Here is a 14455-nt window from a genome sequence, read left to right on the forward strand (position 1 = left end):
TTTCAAAGCCCAGGGAAGGGCTTATTCTGAGGGTGGCAGGAAACCACTGGAGAGTGACACAGTCTGATTCACATTTCTAAACGATCACTGGCTGCTGCCTGGATGGATGGTAGGGGATAAGAAGCTGGCTGGGAGCCCAGCTGATAGGCAATTGCCGCAGTCCATTGTGAGGGGACAGACACTGTGACGGTTAATTTTATATGTCCATGTGACTAGGCCATGGTGCCCAGTTGTTGTTTGGTCAAACGTCAGTTCCGATGTTGCCGTGAAGGTATTTTTCAGATGCAGTTACCATTTACAGTCAGTAGACTTTGAGAAAAACAGCTCACCCTCCATAATGAGGGGCACCTCACCCAACCAACTGAAAACCTCAGGAGCAAAGACAGATTCCCTGAGAAAGAAGCAATTGTGCCTCAAGATTGCAACATGAAAACCCTGCCTGAGTTTCCAGCCTGCCCAGCCTGCCCTGCGGAACCTAGACTCAAGACTGTAGTAGCTTAACCTACAGATTTTGGATTTGCTAGTCAAGTGAGCCAATTTCTTTAATAAATCCATATCTCCCTCTTTCTCCCAAGTTCTTCTTTCGAATGGTTCTGTTTCTCTGGGGAACCCAGACGAATCCATTCACTTACTCATTGGGTACTTACTTTTGCTTGACCATGTGGTCTGGGCCTAGGGCTGGATCGTACCAGTTGGAATTGTCCTCAGGATCATTGGCAAGTAGGTGAGAGGGACACAGGCCCAGCTTCCAGGGCGTTCACAGTCGGTTGGCTTGACAGGACACACGCATAGGAGACAACTGGAGAACTTTATAGGCAGGATTTAATTTAAGCCAAAATGTGTGGAGCAGATACTTCCCGCCCATGAAGCAAGCCCTCTGTGGTGGGGCCTTGTAGTTCTGTTATGCAACTTACCCCTCAGGAAGGGGAAACGGAAGTCACCCTTGGAAAGAGTGTGTCTCAGCCTGGGCTGCACATTGCGATCGCTCGGGACAGGCTGAAAAAATACCGCCTTGGGACTCAAATGTAATTTCCCTGAGGTGTGGCTTGGACATCTGGATGTCAAAAAGCTCCCCAGCTGGAGTTGAGAAGCACTGCCTTAGGACATCTTGACTAGAAGATTAGGTCCCTCTCACCTGGAAGGAGTAAAGAGCGAACCAGGGCAGGGTTCAGGAAACTACATGTCCTACCAGCTGCCTGTTTTTGTAAATAAAGTTTTATTGGAACCCAGCCACACCCATTTGTTTATGGATCGCCGTTGGCTACTTTTGCTAAAACAGCAGAATTGAATGTTGTGACAGAGACTGTCTGGCCTGCAAAGCCTGAAATATTTACTATCTGGCTCTTTACAGAAACAGTTTGCCAACCCCTAAACTAGGAAGGGATGCATTTTCAAGGATGTGGGTGGTGTGGGAGAGGCTGGGCCACCCTTACCAGAAAAGCATACGGTCTTTGCGTTGAGATACAGCCTCAGAAGCCTTCGCAATGTATACAGGCAGTCACCACCAACCAGTTGGAGCGCTCACACCAACCGAAACCTTTTTGTCTTCTAGTGATATTTCCTGTTGAATCTGAAACTTGACTCTGCATGGTGACAGGAATCTAGTTGAAATCAATGAGAAGGCCTGAGCTGTTGGATGCTATAGCTGACAGAGCGGTAGAGCAATGAATTCTTTTCCCTGGCAGGGGTGATGTCAGAACTGAAGTGGACATGTTCTGTAACAGTGTATTGAAGGAGAGGGACTCTGCCAGAAGGGGGATGCCCAGACCGCCCCCTGGGAAGCTGCAGGCATGGTTGTGGAGGTATCACAGAGCTCCTGCCTTGTCCTCCTCATCTTACGGTGATCAGCACAGACCAGCAATTCCAGCCCCTTCTGGAATCACCTTTACCCCATTACTCTGGATACCCTTTCCTGTTTGAATCTGTGACACGGGTTGTGCAACGATACGACGTGCGGCTCCTATAGCTCCCTGCTGAGAACATTCCATAGATCCACAGGGCCTGGAAGAGCCAACTGCAAAGATGTGTCTTAGGAAGGTAGCTCCAGGGAGAGGCCTGGTGACCACATGGATTCTGACGTTGGTCATTCGATCAGTTATTCTGCCAACAGGTGCTAGGCTCTGGGGATACAACAGTGAGTAAACACAGGTTCCTGCCGATGCAGAACAAGTCCCATGGGGGAACCGCGTTAGTGAAACATCGCACAGGTACTTGTAAAGGGGTAAATCACCCTGGTAAATGCTGAGGAGGACACTTACATGATCGGCTGTGTTTGAGGAGTGCTGTAAAGGACAGCTCTCAGCCCAGATATTCAAAGTGCACATAGTATACTTTCAGAATGAGTTAAAGGCCCTGAGAAGTCCTGAAATGAAGAAACCCCAGTTCTTCCTGTGTTTCCCAAACTTTGCTCACCATGGCGCACATTAAAATAACATTCCTTATGAATAATCCACGGAGTGGCTTTCTGTGGCACAGGTCATCATTTGGAAATGCTGCTTTGGAGCACTGCTGAGAAATTCTACACCCAGGGGTGCACAAAGTGAGCCACTGAGATGCCCGAGAAGAATATGTCACTTTTTTTCCTATTCATTCACTTTTATTTTTATTTGTGCAGTTTGTCTTATAACATTCATATGTTAGTATAATAGGTGGTAGGTAGTACCCATGAATTATGAATGAATATAGAGGCAGATCGTACTCAAAACTTTTTTGAAAAAGACTGCATTTTTAGAGCAGTTGGAGGTTTACAACAAAATTGATAGGAAGGTGCAGAGATTTCCCCTACACATCTGTTGGTGCATAGCATCCCCCGTTATCAACATCACTCACCAGGATGGTACATTTTACCAAGGATGAACCTGCGTGGACACCTAATCACCCAAAGTCCATGGTTTACTTTGGGATTCACTCTTGGTGTCTTACATTTTCTGCATTTTGACAAATGTTTAATGGCATGCATCTTTCATTAAAATATCATGCAGACTATTTTCAATGTCCTGAAAAACCTCGATGCTCTGTTTATTTATCCCTTTCCACCCCCTTTCTTGGCAACCACTTATCTTTTTACCACCTCCAGAATTTTGCCTTTTCCAGAATGTCATATGGTTGGAATTACATAGTACTTCTCAGATTGGCTTCTTTCAATTTGTAATGTGCATTTAGGTTCCTCCTTGTCTTTTCATGGCTTGACAGCTCCTTTCTCTTTAGTGCTGAATAATATTCCATTGTCTGGATGTATCACGGTTTATTCTTCTCCTGAAGGACATCTTGGTTGCTTCAAAGTTGTGGCAATTATGAATAAAGCTGCTATACACATCCGTGTGTAGGTTTTTGTGTGGACGTAAATTTGCATTTCTATTGGATCCATGCCAAGGAGCATGATTGCTGGATCATATTGTATGAGTATGTTTAGTTTAAAAACAAAACAAAACAAAACACAACGCCAAACTGTCTTCCAAAGTGGCTGTAGCATTTTGCATTCCCACCAGTAATGTAAGAGAGCGCCTGCTGCACCACATCCTTGCCAGCATTTGGTGTTGTCAGCGTTCTGGATTTTGGCCATTCCAATAGGCAAGTAGTGGTGTCTCGTTGTTTTAATTTGCATTTCCCTGATGACATATGACGTGGAGCATCTTTCTACATGCTTTCTTGCCATCTGCTTATATCCTGTGTGGAGCTCTTTGTTAAGGTCTTTAGTCCATCTTTTAATCCAGTTGTTAGTTTCGTTATTATTGACTTTTAAAAATGTTTGGTATATGTTGGGTGACAGTCCAAATCACATGTGTCTTTTGCAATTGTTTCTTCCCAGTCCGTGGCTAGTCTTCTCATACTGTTGACAGTGTCATTCACAGAACAGAAGGGAGTTTTTCATTTTAATGAAGTACAGTTTATCGATTACTTTTTTCATGGATCACGTCTTTGGCGTTTTACCTAGAAAAGCATCACCATAGGCAAGGTCATCTAGGTTTTCCCCTGTGTTCTCATCTAGGAGTTTTATAGTTTTGCATTTTATATTTAGGTCTCTGATCCATTTTGAGTTAATTTTTACGAAGGGTCTGTGTTTATTTTTATGTTATTATTTTTTAATGTTTTATTTATTTTTGAAAGAGAGAGAGAGACAGAGTATGAGCAGGGGAGGGGCAGAGAGAGAGGGAGACACAGAATCCGAAGCAGGCTCCAGGCTCTGAGCTGTCAGCACAGAGCCCAAAGCAGGGTTTGAACTAATGAACCAGATCATGACCTGAGCCTAACTGGGACACTTAACCGACTAAGCCACCCAGGCACCCCTGAAGGATGTGTTTAGATTCATTTGTTTGCATGTGGATGTCCCGTTGTTGCTGCACCATTTGTTGAAGGGACTGTCTTTCCTTTTTTGTCAAAGATCGGTTGACTTCATCTGTGTGGATCTATTTCTGGGCTCTCTTCTGTTCTGTTGATCTTTGGCCAATACTGATGTCTTGAGTACTGTCGTATTGTAGAAAGTCTTGAAGTTGGGTAAGTGTCAGTCCTCCAACTTTGTTCTTGTTCAGCATGGTGCTCAAAATTTTTATTGAAAGAAATACTTGATTTAGTCAAGCTGGAAATTTTTTATTTCAATAATTTTATTTTTTCCTTTGAAGAGTTGGCAAACTACAGCCTGCAGGCCAAACCTTTTTTTTTTTTTAATTTTGTAAATTTCTGGTAAATAAAGTGTGAATGGAACACAGACAGGCCCATTCTTTTATATATTGTCTGTGGCTGCTGTCACGTTACAATAGCACAGTTGAGGAGTTGCAGTAAAGACTCCATAGCTGACAAAGCCTAAAATAATTACTATCTGACCTTTTACAGAAAAAAGTATGCTTACCCCTGCCTTATTGAATCACTTTTAGACACCACTGCTTTCTGAGCTGGTGCTGTGCTGGGTTCTGGGGAACAGCACACCCACCGTTTTGCCCCTGGTATATTTTACTACATTTTGTCCCCTGAGTTAGTGTCCTTTTTGCCCCCTCACACTTAGTAGGCTATCAGATTTACTCACAAAAGAACTAATTTACTTTGACCCCATGGGTGACAGGGATTCAGAAATACTGAAATGGATTAAACATTATCTTTTCCTTGATCAATATGGACAAAGCCACTGAGCCCCATAATTATAGCGATGAATTCGTAGGGCCAAGAAATGATTCTTGTTTGCACTGAGTCAGGCTTTTCAAAATCAATATGGAAGGACAAATGGATTTGGGGAGGAGGCACGGAACCCCCAGTCATCGGTGGTGAATGATGAGCAACATTGAGTGAAATCCTGCCTGTGCATCCATTCTTTCTTCGTTTGCATTCTGGGCTGTGTGAATTATTCATTTAAATGGCAGTTTAGAAGCTGCCTGCAGAGAGCCTTGTGCAGGAACCATGATTGCACTGGCCTTCACCAAGCAGCCTGAGACTTTGTGTGTTAATTTAGCATTCAGTTATAATGAAACAATGGCATTGAAAGCTTGAGTTTTTAAAACCATTGTAATATTATGTGAAGAACTTGGGTCTGCGGAAGGTTAAGATCTCAATTAACATGGAGCTGTGGGAGGAATCTCCACTGAAAAGTTTCCTACAAAGCAGAGCCTTTCAGAAGAAGGGGCCTCCCCTTGGTGCAGGCAATTCATGGGCTAGACAAGGTGTTTCTGCTTGGTAAGGCATTCCCTGGATTTATGTTTAGCAGAAAGGTATGATTTCTTTTGTTTCTGGGTGTTATATCATAGTAAATTATGTTTCAAAAAAATCGTCGTGGGTGGAACTTATTAAACTGAGTTTTGTTTCTGTAAAGCTTTTTTCTTTTTAATGTTTCATTCATTTTTTGAGAAAGAGAGAGACAGAACGTGAGCGGGGGAGAGACAGAGAGATAGAGACAGAATCTGGAGCAGGCTCCAGGCTCTGAGCTGTTAGCACAGAGCCTGATGGAGGGCTCAGACTCTTGAACCACAAGATCGTGACCTGAGTTGAAGTTGGACACTTAACTGACTGAGCTACCACCCCCCCGCCTTAATGTTAATGTTTTTGTAAGTTTTGTATTTAATAATTTAAAAAATTGAAGTCTTTGTGACTTAATTTTTTTATTGAAACATAAATTCTATACAGTAAAATACATAGTTCTTTGGCATACAATTCAATGAGTACTGACAGATGAATGAATACACCTGAGTTACCCATACCTCATCAAGATATAGAACATTTCCAGCAATCCACAATGTTTTCTTATGTCTCTTTGAAGTGGTTCCCCACCTTCCTGCCCAGAAGCAACCCATGATTGCTCTTACTATTGAGTAATAATTTTACCTGTTTAGAACTTCATATAAATGGGATTGTACATATGTTCACTTTTGTTTCTGGCTTCTTTCACTCAAAACGTTTATGAAATGCACCCATATTTTGAGTATATCAGTAGTTGGTTCCTGAGTAACAATCCACTATATGAATGTATCACAGATTTGTTTATCTTTTCATCTGTTGATGGGCACTTGACTTCTAGTTTTGGGCTATTGTGAATGGCGCTTCCATGAACATTCACACAATATTTTCGTGGCTGTGTTTCCATTGGATAGATACCTAGGGGTGGAATTATTGGATCATAGGGTAGATACATGTTTAACTTTACAAGCAATGGCAAAATGTTTTTCCAAAGTTTTTGATATATCCGTGAGCAATGTATAGGATTTCAGCTTACTCCACATTCTTGTGAACATGTAGTATTTTCAGAAAACTTAATGTTAGCTCTTCTAGTGGATGCAAAATTGCATCTGGTTGGTGTTTTATTTTGCATTTCCCTGTTGACTAATCACGTTGAACACACTTAGGCTTGCATATTGGCCATTCAAATACCTTCCTTTGGAAGGTGTTCACCTCTTTGGCCTTCTATTTTCACTGATGTTTAAATTATAGGAGTTCTTTACATATTCTGGGTATAAGTCATTTGTCAGATGTGTATTATGAATTGTTTTTCCTCAATAATGGTTTTTCTATTTGTTTTATATTGATAGTGGATTTAATGATCAAAAGTTTTGAAATTTTTAAAATCTAAATTCTCAATTTTTTAAAATGTTTATTTATTTTTGAAGGAAAGAGAGACAGAGCATGAGCAGGGGAGGGACAGAGACACACACACACACACACACAGAATCCAAAACGGGCTCCAGGCTCTGCACTGTCAGCACAGAGCCCGACACGGGGCCCGAACCCCGAACCGTGAGATCATGACTCAAGCCGAAGTTGGTCGTCCAGTCAACTGAGCCACCCAGGCGCCCCTAAATTCTCAATTTTTAAAATTATAAGTGCTTTGTATGTCCTAAGAAACCATTGCCTACCCGAAGGCTACAAAGATATTTATCATTTTTTTGTTTTTAAGAAATATTATAGGTTTAGCTTTTCCATCAAAGTCTATCATCCATCTTGAATTAATAATGTGTGTGTTGTGAATTAGGGGTGAGGATGTTTTCCTATGGTTAAGTCACTTGTTCCAGCACAATTTGTTGAAAATATTTTCCCCATTTAATAATGTAGGTACCGTTATTGAAACTCAGTTGACTGTATGTGTACAGCTTTATTTCTGGACTGTGTTCCATTGATCTGTTTGTCTATTCTAATGCCAATACCACACTGTTTTGATTAATTAGGTTTATAGTAAGACTTAACATCAGGAAATGTGACTCTTTGGATTTTTTCTTCTTTTTCAAAATTGTTTTTGATATTCTAGATCCCTTTCATTTCTCTATAAAATTTAGAATTAACCTGGAAACTCCTAGAAAAAGACCACTGAGATTTTGATTGTGATTTCATTGAATTTTTAGATCAATTTGGAAAGAATTAACATCTTAATACCAAGTTTTCTAATCCTTAAGTAAGGCATCTCTTTTCATCTATTTAAACCTTTTAAAATTTCTCACAGCAATATTTTGTAACTTTTAGTATACAGGTATTGCACATAATTTAAAAGATTTATATTTAATTTTTAAATCCTTTTTATGCTATTGTAAATGTTATTGTTCTTTGAATTTCAATTTCCATTTGTTCTTTGTTAGTATATTGAAATACAATTGATTTTGGTCTGTTAATTTCCTATCCTGGCCTTGCTAAAACTCACTAGTTGTAGTAGATTATGTGGATTCCTTAGGGTTTTCTACATAGACAGTCATGTCCACAAATAAAGACAGTTTTTTCCTTTCCAATTCCTATGGCATTCATTCATTCAAACATTCATTCATTCATTCATTCATTCATTCATTCATTCATTCATTCATCTTACTGCAATTGCCAGGACCACCAGTACACTGTTACATAGATGTAGTAACCCATCCTTGCCTTGTTCCTGATCTTGGGGGGAAAATATTCAGTGTTTCATCATAAACATAATGTTAGCTGTAGGTTTTTTTTTAAGATGCTCTTTATTAGGTTGAGGACATTTTATGCTATTTCAAATTTCCTAAGAGTTTTTAGGATGAGCAAAAGTTGAATTCTTTCAAATGCTTTTTCTGCATTTATGTGGTCATGCAATTTTTTCTTCTTTATTCTGTTCATGTGGTGAACTGTGTTGATTGATTTTTCAAATAAACCAACCATAAATTCCTGGGATAAATATAATTTAGTCATGATGTATTATCCTTTTAATTGTAGTTGGATTTGATTCAATATTGTGTTAGAATTTTTACATCTAGGTTAATAAGAAATATTGGTGTGTAATACAGTTTTTCAAATATTCATGTCTGATTTGGTATCAGGGTTATGCTGCCCTCATTAAATAAGTTGGGAAGTATTCCCTCCTCTAATTTTCTGAGTGTATATCAGATAGTTTCTATTTTTTCCCTACATATTTGGTAGAATTCATCATTTAAGACATCTGAACCTGGAGCTGTTTATATTAGCTTGGCTAGTAATTGTGAATTTACATTTTTGTGTATATATAGAGCCAGTTATATTTTATATTTCTTCTTGTGTCAGTTTTGGTAGTTTCTGTTTTTCAAGGAATTGACATTTAACTCAAGTTACCAAATATTTGCATACATTGGTTTGTAATATTTCCTTATTTCATTATCTGTAGGATCTATTATAGTGTTTCCTCTTTTATTCCTGCTACTGGTATTTTGTACTTTCTTACATTTTTCTTCATCAATATAGCTAGGGTTTAAAATTTTCATTAATCATTTTAAAAAACCAACTGTTGATATCATTGGTGTTTTTTCGTTATTTTTTTTTCCATTTTATGGTTTCTCCTTTTATCTCTTATTTTATTCCTTCTTTCAACATTGAGTTTCATTTCTTCTTCTTTTTCTTTTTACAGGAGTATCTTAGACTATGCATCTTAAAGTTTTCTTCTATTCTACTATAATCTTTCAAATCTGTAAATTTTTCTCTAAACTGTGTTTTAGCTATATCTCACAAATATTGATATTTTTCATTGTTTGTTTTAAACTATTTTCCAGTTTCCCATGTCATTTTCTTACTCAACACCTGTATTATGAAGTAGTGTGCTGTTTAATTCCCAAATCTTTGGGGTTTCTCTAGACACCATCTTTTCTTAGATATCATTGATATTTTTCATATCACTATCATATATCGTCTTCTAAAATTAGCCCATTATTACCAGAGAACATAATATGTGGATTTCATTCATTTTAAATTTACTGGGACTTGTTTGGTAGCCCAGTGTGTGATCTGGTAAAAAAATATGTGCTCTGCAGTTATTAGGTGTAGAGTTCTATAAATTCAGTGAAGTTATGTTGGTAAATAGTGTTGCTACATGACCACCCCGCAATAAATGTCCTTAGCACTGAGTCTTACCAAGCCTCCCCGGTGAGCAGCATTTCAGATGTTTGTCACAGCTCAGCACTGGGAGAATTAGTGCATCTTATGTGATTGCACCAGGAGAGAACTCTTGAAAACCTGAATGTGGATTCCTCTGGACTTTGCCCCCTGTAGTTAGTCTCTTCTGTTGGCTGATTTTGCTTTATATCTTTTCACTGTAAGGAATCTTTTCAAAGAAGCAACCTTTGATTTTATTCATTTTCTCTATTGATTTCCTGTTTTCAATTTCATTGACTTCTGTTCTGCAAATAAAACAAAATTATTTCTTTTCTTTTGGTTGTTTTGGATTTAATTTGCTCGCCTTTTTCTAGTTTCCTGAAGTAAAAGGTTAGATGACTATTTTTCTTTTCTAACACGTGTTCAATGCTGTGAATATTCTTTTAAGCTCTTACTGCATTTCACAAATTTAGTGAGTTGTATTTTAATTTTTATTCAGTTTAAAATTTCTTGAAACTCTTTTTTTTGACCTGTGTATTACTTAGAATTATGTTCCATAATCTCCAAATATTTTGGGATTTGTCCAGCTATCCTTCTGTTATTGATGTCTGGTTTAATTCCAGTATAATATAGAAGCAGACATTGTGTGATTCCAGTACTTTTAAATTTGTTAAAGTGTGTTTTATGGCCCAGATTGGGATCTATCTTGGTGGTTGTTCCCTGTGAGCTTGAGAAGAATGTGTAATCTATTGTTGCTGGATGAAGTATTCTATACATGTCAATTAGATCTCCTTGATGGGTCTGTTCAGTTTAACTATATCCTTACCAATTTCCTGCTTGATGTGTTTGTCAGTTACTGATAAGAGGGGTGTTGAAGTATTCAATATCATTGTGAATTCATTTATTTCTTTTTGTGGTTCTGTCAGTTTTTACCTCACATATTTTAACACACTGTTGTTAGGCCTATACTATTGAGAATTGTTATGTTTTCTTGGAGAATTGATCCCTTTATCATTATGTAGTGCCCATCTTTTTCCCTGGTAATATCCTTGCTTTGAAGTCTGCTTTGTCTGAAATTAATATGTCTACTCTGGCTTTCTTTTGATTAGTGTTAGCATGGTGTATCTTTCTCTGTCTCTTTACTTCTACTCGGTCTGTTCTTTATGTATAGGGTGGGTTTTTTGTAGATAGCATATAGTTGGGTCTTGTGTTTTCATCTACTCTTAGCAGTCTCTGCATCTTAATTAGTGCATTTAGACCATTCATATTTAAAGTGATAATCAATATAGTTGGATTAATATGTACCATATTTGTAACTGTTTTCTATTTGTTCGTCTGCTTCTCTCTTATTTTCTGTCTTCTACTTTTTTTTTTGCCTCCTTTGATTGTTTGCCTATTGATTTCCTGTTTTCAATTTAATTGAGCATCTTATATGAATTAGTATTTCTTCTCTCTTAACATACAAATTATACTTCCTTTGAATATTATTTTAGTGGTTGCCTGATATTTTGCAATATACATTTACAGCTAATTCAAGTCCACTTTTAAATAATCTTATATTACTTCATGGGTACTATAGGTAGCTTTTAACTACCAGTATTCCCAGCTTCTTGCTCCTGTTCCTATAACACTGCTGTCATTCATTTCACTTATCCATAAATCCTATTCACTTATCTTAGAATATCCATCTCTGTACTTAGATTATCCATCTGTTCTTACCTATTTTCTATGTTTTCCATTAGTGCCTTTAGCATATTAATCATAGTTGTTTTTTTTAAATGTTTATTTATTTTTGAGAGAGAGAGAGAGAGAGAGAGAGAGAGAGAGAGAACAAGTGGGGGAGGGGCAGAGAGAGAGGGAGACACACAATTCGAAGCAGGCTCCAGGCTCTGAGCTGTCAGCACAGTGCCCAACACGGGGCTCGAACCCACGAACTATGAGATCATGACCTGAGCCGAAGTCAGACACTTAACTGACTGAGCCACTCAGGTGCCCCATTAATCATAGTTGTTTCAAATTCTCTGTCATAATTCCAGCCATACCTACCATCTTGGAATACTGCTCAGTAGATAAGAGCACAGACTCTGGAAGTAGAGTGCCTGTGTTTGAATTCTGGCTCTGCTCATCAGGTGTGTAATCTTTGACAGGATATGTCAGTTCTTTCTACTTTAGTTTCTTCATTGGTGAAGTGGAAATACTCACAAAACCTACTTCATAGAGTTGTTAGGAGAATTGAATGAGTTAGCATGTGAAAAGCACTTAGAATAATGTCTGACACAAAGTAAGCGTTCTGTATACGTTAGATGATGCTGATAGTGACGGTGACTATGTTGATGATGAGACAGCCGTGTATACGACATACTAGCACACTCCCATCCAAGGGCCATTCATTGCCTGGGATCTCTCCTCTGCCTGGGGTGCTTCCCTCCAGGTGCCCACACAACCTGTTCCTCCTGTCTGTCAGTCTTTGCGTGAGTGTCACCACAGCACTGAGACCTTTCCTGAACACCGTATATAAACACACAGCCCTTCTGCTACTGCTCTCCCCCTTGCCCAGTTTTGCTATTTTCTGTAGCAAGTCTGGTTACCTGACAAACTATAGGTTTACTTACTTTTTGTTGACTTCACGTCTCCTTCAACTTAAATGTAGGCTGCGTAAGGGCAGGGTCTATCTTCGAACTTTAAATAATTAAAATATTTTTAGGGCAGTTTTCTCTATAGTCATATAAAAAAGTCCTGTGCAGCTCCTTGCAGTAAGGTTTTCTAAGAATATTTTATGACATCGGGAATATTTATATGGCGCTATCATATCTGTGCAAAAGCAGCCACAGACAGTAGAGAAGACTAAGAGAGATAGTGTGACCAGAACAGGATCCATGCATGTAGGGACCGCCCGCAACCTGTGCCCACATCTGTCTGAGTTCACAGCCTTATGCCCTAAGCCACAAGTAATGCCTTTTGACTTTCTCTTTCAGTATGAATACTTCAATGCTGTGCTGATAAACGAAAGGGACAAAGATGGGAATTTTTTGGAGCTGGGGAAGGAATTCATCTTAGCCCCAAATGACCATTTTAATAATTTGCCTGTGAACATCAGTCTGAGTGACGTCCAGGTGCCAACGAACATGTACAACAAAGGTAAGGCTCACCGCTGCGGCTCCTTTTAGAGGGTGAAGGGCAGGGCTTGTGAGGGACAACCCCGGCTGGTTTGGGTATTGGGTTTTATGAAAAACACAACTACAAGCTGGCCGTGTCAGCAGGAGCTGGATAGGTGAGGTGTGCATGCCTGTTGTGCCTGGAGATGGCTCACTGTTTCCCCAGCTGGTGTGTGCATCGAGCAGTCTAACGTGGAATCCAGGGGCTGGCAAACCTTTCCTGTAAAGGGCCAGATAGTAACTAACTTAGGCTTTGTGAGCCATAGAGTCTCTGTTGCAACTACCCAGCTCTGCAGTTCTGGCACCAAAGCGGCTGTAGACACGACATAAATCGGCGGATATGGCCGTGTTCCAGTCAGACTTTTTATCTACAAAAACAGATGGCTGGGTTTGACCTGCAGGCTGTAGTTCACTGACCCCAGGTGGAGTCTTTCTCTCTTCTCTTCCATTTCTTATAATGCTTTAGTGGATCAGAAGCCCCTGGGGTTGCGACAGGATCAGCTGTGGTCTTTGCCTAGAATACAAAGTAGAATGGACTTTGTTTTCAAGTTTGAATATAGAATCTGCTCAAATCCAGCCTTCACATAGACTCTAGAGTTCTTTCCCCCAAATTCCCATCTGCCTGTGGAACCTGAGATTATAATGTCCAAAGACAGGGTTCTGGCCTCAGACTGCCTCTGGTTGGTCCTGCATCCATCGCTTACTGACTGTGACCTTGGGTGCACCATCTTGTCTTTTTATTTGTTTTTTTTTTTTTTAATTTTTTTTTTTCAACGTTTATTTATTTTTGGGACAGAGAGAGACAGAGCATGAACGGGGGAGGGGCAGAGAGAGAGGGAGACACAGAATCGGAAACAGGCTCCAGGCTCTGAGCCATCAGCCCAGAGCCTGACGCGGGGCTCGAACTCACGGACCGTGAGATCGTGACCTGGCTGAAGTCGGACGCTTAACCGACTGCGCCACCCAGGCGCCCCATTGTCTTTTTAGATCTTAGTTTCCACATATCTAGGATGTGGATAATAATTGTGTCCATCTCATAATAATACGGTTAAGTTCAGGATGTTGCCTTCCTCATCCTCACCTTTAGTGAGTAGGATTTTGCTCTGCGTTCTCAGGCCTGGGAGGCTCCTACAAAAAGAGCCATCCTCCTGGAAAAGTAAGTCAGAGAGCCATGGCATCTTCAAAGTAAAAATCTGCCCCATTGTCTGCCGCCGAGCTTTCTAAAACATTGGGGGCCGGATTCCACCACCCACCCAGTTTCAGTGTCATATCCAGAGGGCAGCGGTCAAGAGAAGGGCTCTGGGTTTGAGTCCCACTCTTCCTCTTGTCAGCTCTGTGATCCTAAGCAGGTAATTGTGCCTTCCCAAGCCTTGGTTTCCCTTTCTGTAAAATAGGGACAAGGATACCACCTCCCTTCCGGGGGTTGTTGTGAGGATATGGAATGATGTGTCTACAGCCTTCGCGATGAGACGCTCATGGAAAGTGCTCAGTGCATCTGAGCTGCTCTTGTTGTTGTCGGGAAGTACCGTGAATATAAA

The 14455-nt window shown here is 39.9% G+C and overlaps 1 protein-coding gene across 3 annotated transcripts in view; it reads left to right on the plus strand.

Moving 5' to 3' along the window:
* The window catches only part of CACNA2D3 (calcium voltage-gated channel auxiliary subunit alpha2delta 3), an 897621-nt gene that overhangs the window by 317125 nt on the left and 566041 nt on the right, over positions 1-14455 (plus strand). For all 3 annotated transcript variants that reach the window (XM_045051588.1, XM_023249840.2, XM_023249841.2), the window contains exon 5: positions 12738-12900. In XM_045051588.1, coding sequence (XP_044907523.1) covers positions 12738-12900 — 163 coding nt within the window. The remainder of the gene's footprint in view (positions 1-12737; positions 12901-14455) is intronic.

Source organism: Felis catus, chromosome A2, assembly GCF_018350175.1.
Source record: "Felis catus isolate Fca126 chromosome A2, F.catus_Fca126_mat1.0, whole genome shotgun sequence".
NCBI classification, from domain to species: Eukaryota; Metazoa; Chordata; class Mammalia; order Carnivora; family Felidae; genus Felis; species Felis catus.